General features: G+C 35.9%; 1 protein-coding gene across 1 annotated transcript; it reads right to left on the bottom strand.

Moving 5' to 3' along the window:
• Positions 1-1384: 1384 nt before the first annotated feature.
• On the bottom strand, positions 1385-26377 carry LOC110442724 (low-density lipoprotein receptor-related protein 12-like). Its single transcript, XM_021486467.1, has 11 exons — positions 26010-26377; positions 25401-25451; positions 23836-23968; positions 22448-22656; positions 21778-21909; positions 20341-20502; positions 19547-19900; positions 18864-18983; positions 17905-18024; positions 15113-15238; positions 1385-14023 (listed from the first exon to the last, which is right to left on the bottom strand). Exons 1-11 carry the CDS (start codon positions 26029-26031, stop codon positions 13032-13034), a joined length of 2421 nt encoding a protein of 806 aa, XP_021342142.1. The 5' UTR covers positions 26032-26377; the 3' UTR covers positions 1385-13031.
• Positions 26378-26676: the final 299 nt, after the last annotated feature.

Here is a 26676-nt window from a genome sequence, read left to right as displayed (position 1 = left end):
ATACAAACAGAGACGCATTGTTGATACATTATGTCCCTTTCGGAACGTAGATGATATACTTTATTTGACAGATATGACTGTTAACCAAAGTAACATAGCAGGTAGACTATTGGGCATGGATGTTTTGTGGTCATGCAATTAATGCGTAGTACGTTAGGTAGGAGTCTATTAATCCTGCTCCGCCCAGCCAGCATCCTCGATAGCAAGGGGGTTACGTCATCCTCGATAGCCAGGGGGTTACGTCATTCTCGCTAGCCAGGGGTTACGTCATCCTCGCTAGCCAGGGGTTACGTCATCTTCGATAGCCAGGGGGTTACGTCATCCTCGATAGCCAGGGGTTACGTCATTCTCGCTAGCCAGGGGTTACGTCACCCTCGATAGCCAGGGGTTACGTCAACCTCGATAGCCAGGGGGTTACGTCATTTTCGCTAGCCAGGGGTTACGTCATCCTCGCTAGCCAGGGGCTACGTCACCCTCGATAGCCAGGGGTTTACGTCATTCTCGCTAGCCAGGGGTTTCGTCACCCTCGATAGCCAGGGGGTTAGGTCATTCTCGCTAGCCAGGGGTTACGGCATCCTCGCTAGCCAGGGGTTACGTCACCCTCGCTAGCCAGGGGTTACGTCATCTTCGATAGCCGGGGGGTTACGTCATCCTCGATAGCCCGGGGTTACGTCATCCTCGATAGCCAGGGGGTGACGTCATCCTCGATAGCCAGGGGGTTCCGTCATTCTCGCTAGCCAGGGGTTAGGTCATCCTCGCTAGCCAGGGGTTACCTCCCCCTCGATAGCCAGGGGTTTACGTCATCCTCGATAGCCAGGGGTTACGCGCACTTTCGCTCTCTACACCCCTGGAATATATATGTCATAGCAAAATTGAAGGCACGAAGACAGCTGTTTGATTGGTTTCAGGTAAAAAAAAACCTGACCAGTCGCTCGGCTGATACCTGTCCTTTAAAGATTACAAAGGAGAGACGCTTGACTTCAAAGCCTGTCAATTTTTACCGTTACGTGACCGCGAGATTCTTTTGATGTACATCAAAGGTTATAATTAGTCTTCTTGTCTCATCAAGAAGGTGGCGCACACTGAGTCTTCAATTTTGCTATGACATATTCCTGGGGTGCAGAGAGCGAAAGTGAGCGTAACCCCTAGGTATCGAGGATGCCCTGCCAGACAACCACAACATTCATTAAACTACGTGTAGATAAATGTAAACTAAAAATTCTTCAACATTCATAGAGAAATTTTGATAAATAAGTCAAACCGTGGAAAACACACACATATTTTTACAACTCCTTACTGATATCAGTATTTCTACAGACTTAAAAAATATCCTGCTATGATAAATGTAATTGTAATATTTACACAAACGAAAACCAAAGACATCAATTTTGTTGGTTTTTATTTCAATGTACCTCTGAAGCGCATCATACAGTAACAAGTATCAAAAATAGGCTTTCTGGGTTGATTTGTGATAAATAATAAATAACACTTCACGCTAGGGTATCGCTCATATACGTTGTTTACACAAGATACACAGTTTTTGTTACATTCTAGTATGTTAGGTTTGTTTTCTCATGTGAAAGTTAAAATTCTTTTGCCAATATGATCTATGTAAAGTAGGAGTTATCAGTTTTGTACCATTTCGGTTTTTTTCTAAATCTTAAGGAAACATTAACAAACATTCTATCAAGTAACACTTAATGTGTTAATAGATTTATGACATCAGTGAAAATATAGCAAATTCCCTAATAACCATGGAAGAATTTAACAACAAATCAAATTTTAATAATTCACACACTTATATACAGCCAAGCCGTATTAATGCAGTTACCTTTGTCTCAAGCTAAATGTGGCTGGATTATAATCAGCTCGAATATATGGACAATTTAAAAAGAAAAAGAAGAATTAGATGTCTCCTAAACTGGTGAATAGTGCGACAACCGGATTGAATGCTTTACATGGATTGAAATGCTTCGTCTTATCATTTACGAAGGTATGCAACACAAACCTGCTCAAATTTTAAGGTTTATATTTTCAACAGAACTCTATTGCATATCATCATAATGTTGAAATGAAGCATTTCAATCCATTTATGATTTTTTTTCAGTCTTTAACCCTTTCGCCACTGTCGATCTTAACGGACCCGTCCCAACCAATGCATGGTAGAGTCTACTAAAGTTACATAGGAGTGAAAGGGTTAATCGTAATAATCATGAGTGAAGAAGACCTGTTGAGATTCCCACATTGTTATAAGTAGATGTTACTGTGTATCTAACGTGACGTCATTAAAATGGATTTTGTTTTTGTTTTTTAGATTATCGATAACATTTTGATAAATATCAAAAACAAAAGATGATTCACAAAATGAAAACTGTCTTTTGAATCACAAGAGATTTCATTTCTTAATGATGTATGTAGGAAGTTCCCTTACATAAATGTTTGCATTCACGCCCATTAGGATTTAACTTAGTATATACAACAGTATTTATACTTTATATATACCGAATGAGTTACAATACAATATTACACGTTAGGCAGAGGAAAATTAACTGAAAACAGCAACATCCTCCTCTATCAGAATCATTTTCAGGTAAATATTACCATTACAAAAACGTTGTTTTAGTTAGCAACGCCAACCACAGTTGAATTAAAATAGCGCATTCAATTAAAATATGAATTTGGGTTCATTAATCATGTTCAAGCGCTTGAGGCACTTAGCTCAACATAAGATAACACGCTTCGCTGCTGTTTTACAGAGAAATTTTACAATCACCAAAATTGTTTACAACATTAACGGGAATTGAATAAGGTCACATTTATGGAAATTGAATAGGGAACAACTTTTACAGGAATTATACAGGGAACCACATGAACGGAAATCGAAAGGGGCACACATTTGCGGGAATTAAATAGGTAACCACATTTATGGTAATTATATAGGGAACCACATTAACAGGAGTTAAACACTAGTAAAAATTACCACATTTATGGGAATTATATAGGGAACCACATTCACGGGAGTTACATACTAGTAAGTTACCACATTTATGGGAATTATATAGGGAACCACATTAACGGGAGTTAAATACTAGTAAGTTACCACATTTATGGGAATTATATAGGGAACCACATTAACGGGAGTTACATACTAGTAAGTTACCACATTTATGGGAATTATATAGGGAACCACATTAACGGGAGTTAAATACTAGTAAGTTACCACATTTATGGGAATTATATAGGGAACCACATTAACGGGAGTTAAATACTAGTAAGTTACCACATTTATGGGAATTATATAGGGAACCACATTAACGGGAGTTAAATACTAGTAAGTTACCACATTTATGGGAATTATATAGGGAACCACATTAACGGGAGTTAAATACTAGTAAGTTACCACATTTATGGGAATTATATAGGGAACCACATTAACGGGAGTTAAATACTAGTAAGTTACCACATTTATGGGAATTATATAGGGAACCACATTAACGGGAGTTAAATACTAGTAAGTTACCACATTTATGGGAATTATATAGGGAACCACATTAACGGGAGTTAAATACTAGTAAGTTACCACATTTATGGGAATTATATAGGGAACCACATTAACGGGAGTTAAATACTAGTAAGTTACCACATTTATGGGAATTATATAGGGAACCACATTAACGGGAGTTAAATACTAGTAAGTTACCACATTTATGGGAATTATATAGGGAACCACATTAACGGGAGTTAAATACTAGTAAGTTACCACATTTATGGGAATTATATAGGGAACCACATTAACGGGAGTTAAATACTAGTAAGTTACCACATTTATGGGAATTATATAGGGAACCACATTAACGGGAGTTAAATACTAGTAAGTTACCACATTTATGGGAATTATATAGGGAACCACATTAACGGGAGTTAAATACTAGTAAGTTACCACATTTATGGGAATTATATAGGGAACCACATTAACGGGAGTTAAATACTAGTAAGTTACCACATTTATGGGAATTATATAGGGAACCACATTAACGGGAGTTAAATACTAGTAAGTTACCACATTTATGGGAATTATATAGGGAACCACATTAACGGGAGTTAAATACTAGTAAGTTACCACATTTATGGGAATTATATAGGGAACCACATTAACGGGAGTTAAATACTAGTAAGTTACCACATTTATGGGAATTATATAGGGAACCACATTAACGGGAGTTAAATACTAGTAAGTTACCACATTTATGGGAATTATATAGGGAACCACATTAACGGGAGTTAAATACTAGTAAGTTACCACATTTATGGGAATTATATAGGGAACCACATTAACGGGAGTTAAATACTAGTAAGTTACCACATTTATGGGAATTATATAGGGAACCACATTAACGGGAGTTAAATACTAGTAAGTTACCACATTTATGGGAATTATATAGGGAACCACATTAACGGGAGTTAAATACTAGTAAGTTACCACATTTATGGGAATTATATAGGGAACCACATTAACGGGAGTTAAATACTAGTAAGTTACCACATTTATGGGAATTATATAGGGAACCACATTAACGGGAGTTAAATACTAGTAAGTTACCACATTTATGGGAATTATATAGGGAACCACATTAACGGGAGTTAAATACTAGTAAGTTACCACATTTATGGGAATTATATAGGGAACCACATTAACGGGAGTTAAATACTAGTAAGTTACCACATTTATGGGAATTATATAGGGAACCACATTAACGGGAGTTAAATACTAGTAAGTTACCACATTTATGGGAATTATATAGGGAACCACATTAACGGGAGTTAAATACTAGTAAGTTACCACATTTATGGGAATTATATAGGGAACCACATTAACGGGAGTTAAATACTAGTAAGTTACCACATTTATGGGAATTATATAGGGAACCACATTAACGGGAGTTAAATACTAGTAAGTTACCACATTTATGGGAATTATATAGGGAACCACATTAACGGGAGTTAAATACTAGTAAGTTACCACATTTATGGGAATTATATAGGGAACCACATTAACGGGAGTTAAATACTAGTAAGTTACCACATTTATGGGAATTATATAGGGAACCACATTAACGGGAGTTAAATACTAGTAAGTTACCACATTTATGGGAATTATATAGGGAACCACATTAACGGGAGTTAAATACTAGTAAGTTACCACATTTATGGGAATTATATAGGGAACCACATTAACGGGAGTTAAATACTAGTAAGTTACCACATTTATGGGAATTATATAGGGAACCACATTAACGGGAGTTAAATACTAGTAAGTTACCACATTTATGGGAATTATATAGGGAACCACATTAACGGGAGTTAAATACTAGTAAGTTACCACATTTATGGGAATTATATAGGGAACCACATTAACGGGAGTTAAATACTAGTAAGTTACCACATTTATGGGAATTATATAGGGAACCACATTAACGGGAGTTAAATACTAGTAAGTTACCACATTTATGGGAATTATATAGGGAACCACATTAACGGGAGTTAAATACTAGTAAGTTACCACATTTATGGGAATTATATAGGGAACCACATTAACGGGAGTTAAATACTAGTAAGTTACCACATTTATGGGAATTATATAGGGAACCACATTAACGGGAGTTAAATACTAGTAAGTTACCACATTTATGGGAATTATATAGGGAACCACATTAACGGGAGTTAAATACTAGTAAGTTACCACATTTATGGGAATTATATAGGGAACCACATTAACGGGAGTTAAATACTAGTAAGTTACCACATTTATGGGAATTATATAGGGAACCACATTAACGGGAGTTAAATACTAGTAAGTTACCACATTTATGGGAATTATATAGGGAACCACATTAACGGGAATTACATACTAATAAGTTACCACATTTATGGGAATTATATAAGGAACCACATTAACGGGAGTTAAATACTAGTAAGTAACCACATTTATGGGAATTATATAGGGAACCACATTAACGGGAATTACATACTAATAAGTTACCACATTTATGGGAATTATATAGGGAATCACATTAACGGGAGTTAAATACTAGTAAGTTACCACATTTATGGGAATTATATAGTGAACCACATTAACGGGAGTTAAATACTAGTAAGTTACCACATTTATGGGAATTATATAGTGAACCACATTAACGGGAGTTACATACTAGTAAGTTACCACATTTATGGGAATTATATAGGGAACCACATTTATGGGAGTTATATAGGGAACCACAGTTACGGGAATGATATCGGGAAATATGTTAACGGGATTGAATGGGCCAAAATTTACGGAAATTAAAGGGTCCACATTTAAGGGATTTATGTAGGGACCATATTAATGGGAATCATATAGGGTCATATTTCATTGATCAAAATTTACAACAAGAACATTGAGAAAATAATTTTGATTATTGATTTTTTTATGCTTTTGTATCGTGTAAAGAGTATGGCATTGCTAAGGGAAATTCATTATTATCAATAATACATTTTGGCGAATGGACTTTTGTGCATAAAAATATTTCTGATTAAATAATATTTAAAACAACTGATAACAACTGTGAACTTAGGAATAAAAAAATAATATTGTGGGTACATTTTAACCAATAACATTAAGCACAATACACAGAAAATACATGCTTTATCTTGTGGAGATGGTGCTTTTGCGAGACAGGTAGACAGTGTACGATCAAATTTGTATGTGTGTACATTTACATTCATATACCACTGTTCCTGATACTATGAAACAAATGTCACTTATACGAAGAAACAACTGTTACTAATACAGAGAAACAACTGTTGCTTATACAGAGAAACAACTTCCTAATACAAAGAAACAACTGTTACATATACAGGGAAACAACTGTTCCTACAGCGAAACTGTTCCTCATACAGAAACAATGGTTAATTATACCGGAAAACAACTGTTACTTATACAGAGAAACAACTGTTACTTATACAGAGAAACTGTTCATTATACAGAGAAACAACTGGTACGTATACAGAGAAACAACTGTTACTTATACAGAGAAACAACTGTTACGTATACAGAGAAACTGTTCATCATACAAATAAACAACTGTTACTTATACAGGAAAACAACTGTTACTTCTACAGAGAAACTGTTCATCATACAGAGAAACAACTGTTACGTATACAGAGAAACAACTGTTACGTATACAGAGAAACAGCTGTTACTTATACAGAGAAACTGTTCATCATACAGAGAAACAGCTGTTACTTATACAGATAAACAACTGTTACTTATACAGGAAAACAACTGTTACGTATACAGAGAAACTGTTCATCATACAGAGAAACAACTGTTATTTATACCGGAAAACAACTGCTCCTTATAAAGAGAAACTGTTCATCATACAGAGAAACTGTTCATCATACAGAGAATCAAATGTTACGTATACAGAGAAACTGTTCATCATACAGAGAAACAACTGTTACTTATACAGAGAAACTGTTCATCATACAGAGAAACAACCGTTGCAAATACAGAGAAACTGTTCATCATACAGAGAAACTGTTCATCATACAGAGAAACAACTGTTACTTATACAGAGAAACTGTTCATCATACAGCGAAACAACTGTTATGTATACAGAGAAGTAACTGTTACTTATACAGGAAAACAACTGTTACTTCTACAGAGAAACTGTTCCTCATACAGAGAAACAACTGTCCCTCATACAAAAAAAAATTGTTCCTCATACAAAGAAACAACTGTCCCTTATACAGAGAAACAACTGTCCCTCACACCAACTGTCCCTCATGCAGAAAAAAAGGTGTTCCTCATACAGAGACACTTGTTCCTTTTACAGAGAAACAAAAGTTTCTCATACACCGAAAAAACTTCAAAGGTTATCATACTTTTAATCATTCCTCGCATACATTTTACACAATAAAGCAATTATATCTTAACACTCCTAGCATGTACTTTTCCATCTTCATAATATTTAGACTTACTGTTATTTTATGATTTGATACACTTATTCACATGCACTTAAGAATGTTTATGGTATTCATATAATCACAATTTCATATGGAACATATTTTGTATATTAAGAAGCTTAATATAAGATCTTCAATAACTTATTATGCTGTACACCGAAGCTTAATTTCTAAACACAAAGTTTTTTACTTATATGTTTCACAAATTAATGGTATCGTGGTTCACACAAAAAATAAAGAATCACAGATGTAATATGGTTAAAATAATAACAGCATTTCTCTTTAAATAAACATTGTACAAAAGCAACACAAATTCACGCATAAATGTATAACTAATCAATGGAAATGTACAAATTAATCTGGAATAGATCTATATAAATTATAATTCTTTCAATCTGGAATAGATCTATATAAATTATAATTCTTTCAATCTGGAATAGATCTATAACTAGTATGTCTACTATGGTACTGCTCATCAAAGTATTGTTTAACAAAATATAGAACATAATGTTATCTGCAAGGACATTCACATGCATGCACAGTTTATATTTTAATCATATTTTAACCCAGACCATCATGGACTCATCCAGATGAATGTCTACTCAAGTTACCTAGGGGTGAAAGGGTAAAATCTGAAAGTCACCCCAATGAACTACTGTTATCCAACACTGAGACTACACAAACAGTAAGGTTTGACCAAGACAATTTAAAGACCTTTCGAGACCCTTCATGTGAAAGCAAATGCACCATCTTCAATTACATATTTATTTTAGCTTCAAATATTCTTTAGTACATGTACCCAGTATGTAACCACAGGTACCGCAGAAACAAGTGTCTCAACTCTGCAAGTTAGTTTTAAAGTGGCAAGGGGCACCATACATAAGTAGTTCTTTGGACATCAATCAGAATGTGTTAAGGCTAATGACCCCCCCCCCCCCCCCCCCTAATTATATACCTAATTTTAGAGTGTTTGACCAATTCTTATCATGAAAGAGCAAACCTATATCCCTATCAGACTCAAACATAATTTATTAGATAAAAAAGCAGTTGAGAAAATGCATGGATATGCATATATACCAAAATATATGCAAAATAAAATATGGGACAGATCATCAAACTTATACAAAAATAAAACAACAGATATATATGTACAAAAAAATACAGTAAGATGGCATTTAAACCTAAACTCCACCATCACTCCTAAAGCTTTAATACAAATATCATATATGTTTTTTATATAACACATTTTTTATCTAAATTCATTATACACTGTACTACCATTGATCTCACATCTTTCGTTTCATACATGACATTAATTAAGTTCATGTGGAAGATCTACACGCAGCTCAGATCTGTTGGAGGTTGCCCTGGTTTTTTGGGCATACTTTTTAACAAGTGATAAAATGCTCTATCTGGTTTACTTTTGAATATCACTAAAGAATAGATTCACAGAAAGTAAGTAATGCAATTCTTGAATCAATTTATTAACAAGTAAATGCTATTGACTATAATCCTATTACAGTGTGCTACCAGATCCGGAACATTGGATATATCCAGCAATTTATGACTACAAATGAATGTTAAGACATTTTTGGTTTCACTTCAATGACTTGTTAGAACTCCTATGGACTAATGCCCTACTCTGTGATAAATCTGATACACTAACTAGCCATCTAAATTGAGTCCAGAACATTGCAGCACATTTGGTTACCTTTACTCATTAGACACAGCACTTAGCATCCGTGTTGTATTCACTGCATTGGTTCCTTGTATGATACAGCACACAGTACAAAATTTTGATGTACATATACAAGACAATAAATGGAACAGCTCCTTAGTATTTCAAGGAGCTTATTACCATTTAAAAGCCAACACAATCACTGCAATCAGACAGAATACTTTCATGTATTCCAAAATTGTCTACTGTGACCTTTGGAAACTGTGTTGCAAAAAGGTAGTAGTCGCTCTGTGAAACAGTCTACCATCTAGTACCAGAACATAAAAAATGCTTGCAAAATTAAGGAAGGATGTAAAAACTCACCCATTTAGCATTTTTAGCATTTTCAACACAGATGTCTTGTAAAAACTTGTCAACCAATATTTACAAGAAGATAAAAGCTGTGCATGCTAATCTACAGTGCAGATTTAAGTGCCTTGTTTCTGTAACTCCAGAACAACTGTAATATAGGGTGCTACATGTTATTTTGTATACATCTAAATTTTCCCTCTGAATATTACTAGATAAAGACCAAAGTATGAATGTACAGGTAAACCTCACAAGGCAATGCTTAGCTAATCCAGGAAACTCTCAACCTGGACACTCGTTCTATTAAAATGGATTTCCTCACTTAAATTGCTAATCAGAATAATCACACCCAAGAATCAGAAATATTAGATCATAAACTTATGGTCACATTCCTAATGAGAAACAAGTCAGAAAATTATTGTCTATGCATCAAAAGCAAAACTGCTGGTCAAATTTTCAAAATGGAGGTAAATTAAATTAGTCGTCTATTCCAAACACTTTATAGCACCAGTGTCCACTTAAATCCTTGGTAAGAAACAAACATTTAGTTGTTATCTGCATAGCTACGGTTTATGGAGGCAGAAATAGTTCAATCAGGGCATTATCACAAGGAATCAAAGCTGTTAGAGTTAGAGATTCGGCTGTAACACCTGTAGGGTCAAGAATTTATACTTCATGCAAGATTTACGACATAATTCTAGAATATCTGATTTTTCCATGCCTATGGCAAGCTAAACTGAAACTTTGATACAAGTTTCATACATATTTCAAGACATGGAAAATAAATGCAAAATCCCTTTTGCAGCATTACCCAAAATTCAGTATAATACCAAATGCACTAGTTTTCATTTGCATTGGCACTTTTTAACTCATTTACCCCTGAAATCTCATAATGAACTGTCCCAACCTTTGCACTTGAAGAGTTCAAATGTGTCTTCAGGAGTGAATGAGTAAATGTTGTCCATTATTGTCTTGTAACCTTAAAAAAAAAATCCTGGACATAACAACCAATCAAACTCACTCTAAGTAACTTTATACTATTACAATTTTTAAATTCTAAGCTAGGCAAAGGTTTGGTTTTATTTTGTGTAACGTCCTATTAACAGCTAAGGTCGTTTAAGGACATGCCTCAATGTGTGTTGTGTATGTATGTGTGCTGGAGGCAGCCAGGCACAGGAGGCAATGTGGTAAACTCACTGCCATAGAATCCAATAAGATAGATAACCCATATAATTTTAGACAACTTTCCCACTTATGTTGACAAAGCTGGACAATGCTTTATTTTCATTTTTCATACTTGACCAGGAGGCCTTCTGACCCTGTATAGCTCACTGGATATTAAAGTAATCATAATAAACATTCTCCTTAAAAGTAATCTTTCATATATTTCCCCATTTTGGTCTCAGCCTCACAGCACCAAGAGGGGCAATGCCCTTCCTTTATATAAAATTTGATTCCCTGGTCCCAAGGATGCTTCCTAGCAAATTTGGTTGAAAAAAGATCAACTGGTCAGAAGGAGTAGGCTTTTAAAGACTTAAATGCATCTCATATGATACCCCTTTGGGCCTTGGCTCTAGCCCTAAGGAGAGGTCCGAAGACACTGCATAAGAATGGTCAGGATCTGTTAATAATTATTATGTGCATATGGTTATAGGGACTTTAAACTACCATATTAGGCACTGGTAATGACCATGAGTCTAAGTCTCCAGGGATAGATTGGTTGGTTGGTTGGTTGTAAAGGGTTTAGCATGCTATCAACAAGTAAGGTAATGTAAGGATGTCCCCATAGGAGCAGACTCTCAGGCTAATCTTGTTAGTATGATTGTATTCATCTCTTCATGGCCTGCAAGCAATTATATGATTTAAGGGTGGAGATCTCAACCATTTCCAAGCTATCACACAGGGTATAAATCCCCAGGGGCAGAGCTGTACCACGGAATTCTATTGTTGTAGCATGAATACATCCTTCTGTTCATGTCAAGCAATTGCATATAGGTTCCAGTCCCCAAGTGGCAATGGAACTTTAAATCAATCCTGGTTGCATTTATGCATTTATTTCTTCAATCCCTCTTTGTGAGTATGAGGTTATATTGTGGAGTAATACATCCAAATTTCTACACCCTTTCAGCCTCAGGAGTCCAACCCACTTAATTAATTAAAATACGATCACATTGCTCTTGTGATACTTCAGACCAAATATGGTCAAAAGTCAGAAGAAGCAAAAAACTCCCATATTCCTATTTTAAGCCCACTTCTTTGGCTCCAGACGGACACACCCTCTGTTAACACAACATTGAGACTTTTCGGCCAAGGTATTTTTCAGACTGTATTTGCTTAAATCATTCAACCATTACTGAAGGAGTAAGAATTTAAAGATTTACCCCAATTTCCTGAATTTCCCCCATTCCTCTGCCCGGGAGGACTGCACACTCTGTTTATACAACCTAAATTTCCCTAGACTAAATAAAAATTCCTAACTAGATTTAGTTAAATCCTTTCAGTGGTATTGGAGGAGAAGGATTTTAAAGATTTAACTTTATTTTTTCCCTTTTGGCCCAGCCCTTTTGCTTTGCAACCCCCTCCCCCTTCTCAAAGGAGACACATCTTCCTTTTATACAATGTTGAGTCCCCTTGAAGTCACAGGGTTTTGAAGGAACAGTTGACAGAGAACAGACATACATATGGCAGGACAATGGACTCTTCACACAGCATAAACTCATTTGGACTTGCAGACCTTGTGAGCTAAAAACCAAAGTGTTGGACAAAGATAGTTGCATTGAACAAGAAGGTTACTGCCATAAATTTTAAAAACATCTACATTAAGAAAATATCACTTTTTGGAAAATAAACATCACATTAAGATTAAGATTATGCTTAAATCAGCTTATAATCATATAAACTAATTCATATTCATGAGAATCTAAAGACAGTTTCTACAACATGGTTTCATATCAGGCAGGATGGCACACATGTTCAACCTACCACCCGTCGAACAATGAAATCAAAATAACTCTGAATGAGACGAACTCTCGCCCATTGTTATAGCATCAGTGTCACTGCTGGAGTCACTCGTCTCGTGTTGAGCCTCGCCCAAGCCACGATCAGTAAAAGAAATGAGACTTTCATCTTGACGGAGCAGCGAAGATGAAGCACCCAATAGATCGGTATCACAGGATTTATCAGATTCATTGTCACTATCGCGAGTGTTTGTGTTTTCAGTGATGATGGAAGACGGGTCAACACTGTCACATGATGTTGTAGTGACATCACCACTTCCCCTGCCAGCAGAGAGAGGCGAGTCCGGAGGATCAGCCTGTAGCAAATTTTGACACTCGCTACTACTACTTTCTTTCCCAGAATTCCTTGGGCGCTGCCATCTTGCTGTTATGCCTATATCACGGGAGAAACTGACATGTTCACCATCTGGCTGGTCACTTTCGTCTCCCGACTCATCAGGCCCTTCAGTTGTATCACTACTGTTGTCTGGAATGAGTGCCAATGTTGACGAGTGTGAATCTGTGTTCCATGTCAAATTTGAACTATTTATAGTTTGTGAACTTTCACCTGGCCCTTGGTTTCCCTCTGTTTGCTGATTGCTGGTGGTATCTGTCGAGCAGCTATCATTTTGTTGACTTGACTGTCCTGCAGTGCTGTTTGATGCTATTTGCTGTCGATGGGGTAAGCGGGCTGTTCGCCGACGGTGACGTCGCGTACGAGATCCTGCTGTTTCGTTTTGGTTGTTTTGTTCTGCAAGCTCTTGTCGCACCTCATCATATGGCCGTGACGTCAGCATCGCCTCATGATAAGGTGGCGGTGCCCGCCTCCTCATGAACTCGGCGTACATTCGTGTAAGCGGTGTTTCATGCCGTGGCCCATGGAACTGCTGCATTCGTAGATTGTACAGTTTACATGTACATCCCATGGCCACAACCAACAACAGGGCACAAATGAGAGAGCCTGCTACAGCAGCAATGGTTATCAGGTTTGTACTTCCTGAAACAGGAAAGAATTCATCCTCTTAAAATTTATTGGCAAAAAAGCATGGATTATTTTAGTTAATGTTTATATACATATTATATCAATTTTTACTGGTGACCTGCTGAAGTTCAGTATCAATGCCATACCCTTAACAAACAGTTTTTTACAGAATTTTAAGTCAGTCTTATAACGGTAGTGGTATTGTCATGCAGTGGCAAGTGAAAAATGTATAACACTTGATATACTACTGTTGCTCACTTGGACACAGAGATTCCCCACGAGTAATGATTGGTTAAAATGTTTATCTATCTTGAGTTAGTTCATTTTCAATTCTTATTCATTTGAGATGTAACACAGCATTTGATTGGTCAATCAAAATAATTTGCAATAATAAAACCACAATATAAACTGTCTGCAAATTTCTCATTTGCATATGAAGCCCGGATGGCGATTGTTCATGACGTTGATGACACCGACTGACCCCGACACATCATGAAATTGATTATTCATGACATCACAAACAATAGCATGACCGTGACAGGTCAATGAAAGTCCGCCTCACTTTCAATATTTCTTACGTCATCAATTCAGAACAGAGAGACCCAGAATTTGACAAAAACACTCAAAAATATCTTAATATCGTCGTTTCTTTCGGTGGTTTTGGTTGATATGACTTAGAATGAGGATAAAACTACTTTATTTTGAAATTTGCAGCAGTATATCATATACAATGTAACTGGCTGCACTCAGCGTCGCCAGTAAAACTCAATTTGCGACAGTATTATCATGATATACCGCCAAAAATGTTACTTACTTGGACAATCTATTACATCACTGTTATTAACTTGGACAATCTATTACATCACTGTTACTTACTTGGGCAATCTATAACATCACTGTTACTTACTTGGACAATCTATTACATCACTGTTACTTACTTGGGCAATCTATTACATCACTGTTACTTACTTGGACAATCAATTACATCACTGTTACTTACTTGGACAATATATTACATCACTGTTACTTACTTGGACAATCTATTACATCACTGTTATTTCACTGTTACTTACTTGGACAATCTATTTCGTCACTGTTACTTACTTGGACAATCTGTTTCGTCACTGTTATCGCCACAGTCGTTGGTTTTATCACATTTCCAAGTCTCGTAGATACAGCGTTTGTTATCACAGAGAAAAGTTCCATTATGTGAGCCACATAAAACAGAATCTGGAATGAACAATAAAGATCTTGATTCAAGGTTAAAATGACTGGATAATATCCGCATAGAAGTAATCTCATGTACGAAATTTGGTGCCCCTACATGACAGTAGTTATATGTATGCTGATGTCATGCATATTTAAATATTTGATTATCTTTCAAAATATACTGAGTCTTCTAAGCTTAGTTGTACAAGCTTAGAATGGAACTTTTTTATAATTTCTTTTCATATACAGCAGAAAACTAATGTCTCCTTACACAAATTAGTAAAAACATGAAATGCAAACCACAAGCTGTCTAACACCCAAACACCTCCTTAGGACAAGTTTATACCATTGTTCCTCTGTACGACAGTCTAGACTAATACCCTAACCACCTCTTAATGACAATTTAAACTCCCATATCTTGTTATTACCGGTTTTTACCAACTACATGTGTAAGTTTGTGACTTGTGACTAAACAACACCTGTTTTCTACCTACTACATGATTACCGGTTTTTACCAACTACATGTGTAAGTTTGTGACATTTGACTAAACAACACCTGTTTTTACCTACTACAGGTGTAACTTTGTGACTTGTGACTAAACAACACCTGTTTTTTACCTACTACATGTGTAAGTTTGTGACATGTGACTAAACACCTATTTTTTACATACTACATGTGTAAGTCTGTGACATGTGACTAAACACCTGTTTTTTACATATTACATGTGTAAGTTTGTGACATGTGACTAAACACCTGTTTTTACATACTACATGTGTAAGTCTGTGACATGTGACTAAAAACACCTGTTTTCTACTTACTACATGTGCAAGTTTGTGACATGTGACTAAACAACACCTGTTTTCTACTTACTACATGTAAATAAGGTCTGTGACTTGTGACTAAACAACACCTGTTTTTTACCTACTACATGTGTAAGTTTGTGACATGTGACTAAACAACACCTGTTTTCTACTTACTACATGTGTATTAGGTCTGTGACATATGACTAAACAACACCTGTTTTTACCTACTACATGTGTAAGTTTGTGACTTGTGACTAAACAACACCTGTTTTTACCTACTGCATGTGTATTAGGTCTGTGACATATGACTAAACAACACCTGTTTTGCCTACTACATGTGTAAGTTTGTGACATGTGACTAAAAACACCTGTTTTCTACTTACTACATGTGTATTAGGTCTGTGATATGTGACTAAACAACACCTGTTTTTTACCTACTACATGTGTCAGTTTGTGACGTGTGACTAAGCAACACCTGTTTATTACCTACTACATGTGTAAGTTTGGTACATCTGACTAAAAACACCTGTTTTTACCTACTACATGTGTAAGTTTGTGACATGTGACTAAAAACACCTGTTTTCTACCTACTACATGTGTAAGTTGGTGACTTGTGACTAAACAATACCTGTTTTATACCTACTACATGTGTAAGTTTGGGACATCTGACTAAAATCACCTGTTTTCTACCTACCACATGTGTAAGTTTGTGACATGTGACTAAAAACACCTGTTTTCTACCTACTACATGTGTCAGTTTGTGACGTGTGACTAAGCAACACCTGTTTATTACCTACTACATGTGTAAGTTTGGTACATCTGACTAAAATCACCTGTTTTCTACCTACCCCATGTGTAAGTTTGTGACATGTGACTAAAAATACCTGTTTTCTACTTACTACATGTGTGTAAGTTTGGGATATGTGACTAAACAACACCTGTTTTTTACCTACTACATGTGTCAGTTTGTGACGTGTGACTAAGCAACACCTGTTTATTACCTACTACATGTGTAAGTTTGGTACATCTGACTAAAAACACCTGTTTTTACCTACTACATGTGTAAGTTTGTGACATGTGACTAAAAACACCTGTTTTCTACCTATTACATGTGTAAGTTGGTGACTTGTGACTAAACAACACCTGTTTTATACCTACCACATGTGTAAGTTTGTGACATGTGACTAAAAACACCTGTTTTCTACCTATTACATGTGTAAGTTGGTGACTTGTGACTAAACAACACCTGTTTTTTACCTACTACATGAGTCAGTTTGTGACGTGTGACTAAGCAACACCTGTTTATTACCTACTACATGTGTAAGTTTGGGATATCTGACTAAAATCACCTGTTTTCTACCTACCACATGTGTAAGTTTGTGACATGTGACTAAAAATACCTGTTTTCTACCTACTACATGTGTAAGTTTGGGATATCTGACTAAAAACACCTGTTTTCTACCTACCACATGTGTAAATTTGTGACATGTGACTAAAAAACACCTGTTTTCTACCTACCACATGTGTAAGTTTGTGACATGTGACTAAACAACACCTGTTTTCTACTTACTACATGTGAAAGTTTGTGACATGTGACTAAAAACACATGTTTTCTACCTACTACATGTGTAAGTTGGTGACTTGTGACTGAAAACACCTGTTTTCTACTTACTACATGTGTAAGTTTGTGACATGTGACTAAACAACACCTGTTTTCTACTTACTACATGTGTAAGTTTGTGACATCGGACTAAACAACACCTGTTTTTTACCTACTACATGTGTAAGTTTGTGACATGTGACTAAACAACACCTGTTTTCTACCTACTACATGTATTAAGTCTGTGACATATGACTAACAATTAACACTGGTTTATACTCACTACAGTTAAGTTCATCGTCAAGCTCTGCACACCGCGAGATGCCGTTACATCTCTGTTTTTCTTCGTAACACTGGTGACTGCCCTTCAGACCACAGCGGAAGTGTTCTTTGTCACACCCACCTGTAAAACAAGGCACCACGCTTTATGTGCTAACTACATACACATCACACTGACTTTACACATATGGCATCACTACGATTCTATAACCCTTCCAAGATAACATGGCTCAATCTTGCTGTCATCATTATGATCCATACACTTATTTATTAATCTAATTCTTAATAGATTAAAATATGCTAAATTGAAATATCAAGTTCAACATGACATGGAGGCTACAGCATGTACCTAATAGAATGTGTTCATTTCCCCGTGGCACATCCAAGTCACTTGGGATTAAAAGATGTCCAAAAAGGCATCCATACTATTTATAAGGAATCAAACTGATCGGGCTAAAAAAAATACAATTATAATTTAACAAATACATTGTTTTGGTTTAATGTTTCTAAAGGAAGGGTGATATTTTGGTGTGAAAAAAAAAGACATTTTTTGTTTGTTTAAGGGTAGATAACATCATTCCACTATCGTAGATAACATCATTCCACTATTGTAGATAACATCATTCCATTATTGTAGATAACATCATTCCACTATTGTAGATAACATCATTCCACTATTGTAGATAACATCATTCCATCATTGTAGATAACATCATTCCACTATTGTAGATAACATCATTCGATTATTGTAGATAACAGCATTCCATTATTGTAGATAACATCATTCCACTATTGTAGATATCATCATTCCACTATTGTAGATAACATCATTCCACTATTGTAGATAACAACATTCCACTATTGTAGATAACAACATTCCACTATTGTAGATAACATCATTCCATTATTGTAGATAACATCATTCTACTATTGCTGTGTAAGCTTTGCTGCTAGGGTACATACCACATCCCTTTTCGTCTCCTCCATGGAGTCGGCAGTTCCAAACCCCATCACACGCTTTATCTGTGGGGAAACAGTCCTTCTCCGCAGTCCCACAGGATGACTGGTCAGGTAGACACACACCTATCCAAATCATGTCAATAAAAAACTCAAATCATGTCAATAAAAAACTGTCTTCAAATTTCAAAATACAGCTGAGAAATAAGTACCTAATGAGATCATCGTAGGGGGATAATATACACCACTGATGTTAGGTTTGATTTGGTTTCCACAATAAGATGTCAGACTGTATTGTTTTATTATTTATACCTTCTATCCTCCTACATGTTACTCAAGTTTTGAGGCACTCCCTTCCTAGGCCTGTTGTTAAGTATATTTGACAAGATTTTGGATACTCCCTTTCTTGTTGTCTATTATACTAGATTACATGCTGGAACTCCCTTCACTGGTATGATGGACAAGACTTCAGGTACTATTTTCCCTACTTTTGAATACTGGACAAATATTATTTTCTTAATGACCGAGTGTTCTGGATCAAGAAGTATTGATTAGTCCATAAAAAGATAATTGAAATTTTACAACAGTCGAGAACAAAAAATACCAAAAGAATTACTTAATTACCTGAAAATATGTGGTACAGAACTAGATATTACAATATAAATTAACCAATGGCTTTTCTCACTTACCTTTCTTTTGGAAGGTAATATTAAAACCACTTTCTGCCCTGACACGATTTGTTGTGAACTTGAGCGTGACATAGTCAGTTGTGGACTCGACCATTGTAGGTACGTCAGCCAGGCCACCAAAGTACACGCCGATGACCTTGCCTTCATGGTATGTTCCATCATACACTGTTAAGAAGTCTGTCCCAGCCTCCTTTTGGAGTTCAAATTTAATGAACCGCAACTGTACTTGTGCTTTTGTGTCCTGGACATGGATCGTCCAGGTACAACTGAGGTTGTTGGGATAATCGTGTGGAAAGTTGGGCGATACCACAAACCCTGTCTGACTGTCTATGTGACTATTACACTTGAAAGAAGCTGAAAATATAACGAGTTCAAAATACACATCTTGACATCTCAAACAATTTTCCGACTTTTACACAAAAAAATAGACATTAACAAAATATTAATTTCTTTTAGTTTTTATTTCTGTAAGCATTCATGCTGTTGTGCACATTTATACTGTTGTGGGTACAGACAGACTACATCATTAACCCTTTTACCACCGTAGACCATAATGAACTCATCACGATAAATACATGGTCGAGTCTATTAAATTTACCTAGGGGTGAAAGGGTTAAGGTAATTATTTACCTCCTATATTCTTACTGAAGTCAATGGACCAATATGGTCAACGATAGACTTCCTATTTACCAGGGTTGAGTGGAAGTATGGGAAAGAATGATCCTTAATGATTATCAGCTGGACATATCAACTTTGAGACGTGTATATAAAGTCTATATATTATAAGAACTTACGGCACAGCTTGCTATCCTCATCTTCCCCGTGCAGGCAGTCTTTCTCCCCGTCACACCACTGGGCCTTAGGGATGCACCGGTTCCTACCTGTACCTATGTCTTCACACAGCAATGTGCTGTTGGTACAAATATGTGTAGTAGGGGGTGTTGTTGAGTGGGTTTCTGTGGATTGCAACAGCAAGAATTTAAAAGAGCAAGTAAATGTTAAAAGTTTGCATTTACAGGATCACAGGAACCGTATTCGACCTAACACTGTATGTTAGGTTATTTATGAGTCACTAAGTTTACTTAAAATCAGATTTCCATGTTTTAATTTTTCTGGTTTTTATTGCCATACTTACTCGACCATGCAAGTGTTTGTTTTTTTTTAGTATGCAATAAAAATAGTTTTATTTTCAGCACTTTCAGCACCTTGCGAATGAAGTGAAAATTACATACTTGGTTTGGTTTGGTTTTATTTTGGTAGTAGATAAGGTATTTAGAAGTAGAGAGCAATATATATATTCCAAATATTGCAATGGGTGCAGCAGATTGATTTTGGTTATATCAGACGTTTATCAACAGTATGAAAATTACATACTCTCGAGTCATAGCCAATAAATGGAATAAATTGTTTTTCATTTAAATATCGACACTTCAGCTGGTACACATCATTTAAAAGTCAGGTGAGGTTAGCAATGCTACTTTATTAGCACTCTTCATCTTTCTGAGAAAGGGTGGAAGTGTACTTACTTGGTTGGATGTGGTATCCATATCATTACACTATACTGTAATATACAGTATTATTACACTGTGTTATAATTCATGCATCTTTATTGCATATACCTGGTATAAACAATATGCTCATTCATCATTCTAATTCATTTCAGATGAAACAAGGCATTTGCTTGGTCAATCAAAATAATTTGCGACGGTAAAACCATGATATACCGTCTGAAAATTTCTCATTTGCATATGAAGCCCGAGTGGCAATTGTTAATGACGTCGGTGACCCCGACACGTCATGAAATTGATTATTCTTCATGTCACGAACAAAAGTGTGACCCTAAAAGTTCAACGTTATTCCGCCTCACTTTGAATATTTCTGACGTCACCAATCCACAGCAGAGCCCAGAATTTGAAGAAAACACTCAAAAATATCTTTAAATCATCGTTTCTTTCTGTGGGTTTGGTCGATATGAATTAAATTGGGGATAACCCTACTAAATTTTGAAATTTGCTGCTATATATCGTGGAAAACTCAATTTGAGACAGTATAAACAGGATTTGTCGCATCAAATTTCAAAATACAATAGGGTTATCCCCTAAATGGCCACACAAACTAAAGTGTCCAGATTAATAAGGTTCCACAGTATACACACACCACAGAGTTGGGACTGGTACGTAATGCAGCTGAAGTTTCTTGATGAACAAAGTTTCACAGAACAAAACACCTACCATGTGGACAATTAGCTTCGTCACTGTGATCCTCACACTCAGCTAGACCGTTACACCTCCACTCGTTAAATATACATTTGCCGCTGTGACAGCGGAACTGGTCCTGCTCACACCTTTTGGTTTGTAGAGGACCTGAGACAAAAACAAAATTCAATACATTAGATCAGCATATCAATGTATAAAATGTCTTCACCTTAATACAATACTTCCTGACATGAATATATAAAGACACATGACTGCAAGGTAATTATATCATATTAACAAGTCATTGACTTCAAATTAACACATTACAATAACAATTTAATTACTGTATACAAAGAATTTATTGCTCAGAAAAATAGTTGTTCATCACCGGTAAAACCCTTGTTTGCTCCGTGTTAATTTGGCCCTTACCATGTAATTTCTATACAATGTTTATTGGTACTACAATGTACTTGCTCTCATGATGAATTCTCTCTGACTGCAGATCAAGGCACAAAAAGCAAAAGTTAAACTGCAGCAAAAAAAATCCAGTAGAGTCTTACCATCTTTACATTACAACATTAATATATATAAGACGTATATTATATATATTAATATTTATGATTCACCACTTATTATCAATGAGTAGTTGGTTTATTTTCCTTTGTTTTAGCCTTCCCAAAATTCTGTAGGAGTAAATCAGACTTACCCATAATATACATCAGTTCAAAGCCAGCCCCTGTTGTCATATAGTCAGAGCTAAAATGAATTCGGACATGTTTTGCCGTGGAAATGTAAACCCTGCTTGTGATGCTGCTCGTATTTCCACACAATTTCACCTTTGGATGGGGACCTATCTCCAGATAGTCCCGGCCACAATTTCCCAGAATACCAGTCTCAACATCAAACATTTTAAAACTGAAAATCAAAATGTCAATGACTTTTTATAGTAAGAGTGACGACATGAAAGAGTAGGTGGTTATCTTATTATAACTCATTATAACTGATTATAAATAATTGTGCAGCATTTGAATAATGCCCTATATCTAATGTCAATGATCCCTTCTAGTACCTCCGTATGTGTGAGGGCTTGTCTTTGTCTTGAAGTTCAAGCTTGTACAATAAATTTCCAATGGTTTTTAGCACAGAAACTGAAGTGCTCAACACAGCCCATATGATACCTAACTCTCAATGCAGATGGAGATGAGCAACAAGGATACAAAGAGGTTTACCAATGAGAGATTGTTGGTCATCATGTTATTTAACTAGAGTTAGTTGATTTTCAAATTGTAAAAGACACAAACATCAGTAGTTCGGGGACCTTTTTAATTTGTCTCCCATAACACTCATATCATATCTAGAAAATCAGGTTCCTCTGGAAATGCATTGTTTGTGTTTCTGTTGCTTTGAATCATGACATCACAGTTGAAGATGACGTTGTACATTGCAAAGCATTGTTCAGTGATGTCAAAATTCAAAGATTGGCCATTGAAATAACAACCAAAACTGTTTAGAAACTCCTAGCAGGTTTATTCAATGTGTCCGGCATGAGGAAACCTATATTTAATGATTTATAGTGGTTGAGGGAGAGAGTGTCTTGCTTAAAGACAGCCACACCACATCATCTGCTGGAATTAAACTCATATAAGGACCTTGTGGTCAATAGAATGGTGCACTATGGGGTCTCTTGATGAGTATTGCATTCTCTACTGATTAAGGTAAATGTGTGACATTAATTACTGAACGAGATGAAATATGGACAAGAAGTCTGGTTTAAACCAGAAGGGGACCAGGTTAGTGTTACTGGGGCCAGTGTGTAAATCAATTAGAGGTGGCAAGGGTGTAGGGTGGGGGTTAGGGAACGGATTACATTGGCAAGGGTGTAAATGATGTACAGATTAAGGAAGAGCTAGGGGGAGAGAGCACAATTGAAATGGTATCAATTAACTGTTTAAATGAACTAGGAAACTTGAAAGAAGGTTAGTTGTAATAGTAAAAGTGTGGAAGAAGAAATCAGATTACAGGAGTACAGAGGGAGTCAAAGAACACAGGATTAAAGAAGAGTGGTAGAGTGAGAGGTAGAGATTGCTAACATACCTTATGGTGATGATGTCATTGGTGTTTCCAGTGATGAACCAGTCCTTACAGAAGTTGGTGGGGTAGTGTGCTGGGTAGTCAGGACTAGTGATTGTCCCGTGGTTTTTGTTGTACTCCTCACTCTTACAGCTGTCTGTTAATCACAACACCAGTCTATAGTACTGCCTCATCTCACATACATAGAAGTTTATATTTCAAGAGGCCCATTATGGGCACCTATCATGTTACAAACCATCTAATGCTGTTGGCAAACATGTTGAACATGGGTGTTCTTTAAAGTGGGTCAAGGTCATTTTCATTTCAAACAAGCTTGATAGCAAGCAACGCAAGCTCAAACTGAAGGCTACATAAAAGATATTTTTCATCTCATCAATCTTTCTTTGAAGATTTTAACTTAATTTCCTAATGTGACCTCGTTTAAAGTTGTCTAGATCAATTAATTGAACAACTTGATGGTTGATATCCTAGCACGCTTCAGGTTGAGGACCCTTAGAAGATGATGTTCAAAGTTTTTTTTACACAATTGTCCACTGTGACCAAGACAGTGTCTGGCCCGGTCAAGGTAATTCATTCTAACTAATTGTTTAACCCTTCACTCCAGTAAATTACAGACCAAATATCATTACTCAAGATCTTGTTGCTTTATTGGTCATTAGAAGAAGCTTACAGCTTTCAATAATTGACCTCTGTGACCTTGAATCATGTCATTTATATTTAAACAAATTTTGATAGCCATCACCCCAACATTTGGTAGGTCAAGTGTCAATACTCTGTATCTTATGGGTCTAAAGAAGAAGTCTTTTTAAATAAAGAAAATGTTAACAGTGGACAGACAGCAAAAGCTGTGCCATGGTAAACAAAGAAAGGGAATAAAAATCTGAAGGTTTAAACTGGTGATATTTTTTAGAATTTTTAGAATTTCCTATCAATTACTATACATGTGCTTAAAATTATGATTATATTCTTGAAATTTGTCTACGTTCACCAATTTAGATAGTAATGTTAATTCTTTTTGTATCAACATCACTTTGAAGTAGAAGGTACTGGTCCTTCTGAGAAAATGAGATAAGGCAGGAAACAGTTTAATGCTAAATAATCCAATTTTGAGGGGAGATCATTATTAAATGAAATTTTAACATTTGGTCAAAAATCAGACATCTTTCATTCTACTGTTGAGCGCTAACGATTGCCTTCAGATTGATATATTTTCAAGGAAAAAGATCAATCTTCATTTTCAATATATGAATACGTTTTTTATTTGTACATGTGTTTATATACATAATTATGATCCATTCCTCAAAAAATCTTCTTTTTTATCATGTTTTATTCAATTGTTCACATGAAAAATATCCATTGCCATTACATTGCATACACTAAATATTGTCACTTATCGTCTTTAATTCGTCTGTACATTTATCATGATTAAATTCCTTACCAATCACCATATAGTGAAAAATTACATTCAATTTAGCTCAAATGCTGTGGTTATTACTTCCCATTTTTCTATAATAAGAAAGTGTTGAATTTTTTCCTTTATACTTGGGGTTTGTATTGTCTATTCTTACCTGTTGACTGTGCTCCGGCACATGAAATTAACAGGTACAACACACTGACAGCTGTAACAAAAGAAGTTTAATACCTTATATAACATTATCTATGCTGTTATTTTTACACCTACACTGTATATGTTCATATATGCATTCTCGATAGTTTTTTTTGTTGATATTCTGCTTCTTCCTTTGACCTTAAGCTTTAAAGCTTTGTCATGAGATTTGATGCTAGGCCTACATGCCTATGGTTTTCAGAACAAACTTTATAACACCATTAGACCCAACTGCGATAACGCAGCTTCTGACAACAACACAATTTTATATACCTTCACAGGGACCACAGACTTAAGATATCAATCTAATTCTGTACCGGGACGGAGGAGGCCAGGAATTAATATTAGTACTACATTAATATTGGTCTATTACAGATGATTTAGATTTATTGATCAGCGACTCTGATTTAACACTGGATCTGAATTAAGGATATCGGTCAGTCACACCGGAAACTGTTACAAAAATATGCATCTATAATAAGCCATTGTTGTACATCGTTTAGATACTATAATGGTAGGGCTTAATGTAAACAAAACATAAATGTGGACGCGGTAACATCAGTCTGTTTACCTGTTAATCCAAAGTTACTCATCGTCAGTGTATTTGTGGTGGTTCGTCAACAACAATACATCTTCAAAGACACACCAATACTTAAAGCGACATCGTCGTGATCACTAGAGTGTGAATTAAAACTCGTGATTTTGTTATTGTTTATGACTGTTGACAGCAGGTGTTCGATTTTGTCAACCTGACGACAAATTTCCACCACAGATCGTGGTTGTCCCGTTTGACAATCACAGGACCGCTGGTGTTTCCATTTAGGTAACTTCTGGACGGTCAGTCTTAATATCCACCTGACGACAGCATGAGATCGAGATTCCTTCCTAGTAAGACTAACAGGGTTGGAGTGTCCTCCATGGTGAACTTCCGTGTTAAGACGTCCAAGTTCCGGAGTGTCTAAAATTAACACCGGCGAACGGAATCCGGAATTGTTCGACACTGGCAGAGTCTTCGAGACTAAACCTACTCCCTCTTTTCCTTATTTTTTTTCAATTTTCCTTACATTAGTATTTAACAGAAAAACCTGTTTTTTTACAACATTTAAAAAGTAAAAGAAAGATCTCCAATGTCTACAACATCCGCAGAAATCGCCCCGCCGCTACCTGTTATGTTTCTTTTGTTACCAAGACTAAACCTCAGCCCAAAAGGAGCTTCATTCTTCCCTCATACAAACTAT

Source organism: Mizuhopecten yessoensis, unplaced genomic scaffold (assembly GCF_002113885.1).
Source record: "Mizuhopecten yessoensis strain PY_sf001 unplaced genomic scaffold, ASM211388v2 scaffold716293, whole genome shotgun sequence".
Lineage (NCBI taxonomy): Eukaryota > Metazoa > Mollusca > Bivalvia > Pectinida > Pectinidae > Mizuhopecten > Mizuhopecten yessoensis.
This window is presented reverse-complemented; position numbering and strand designations above follow the sequence as displayed.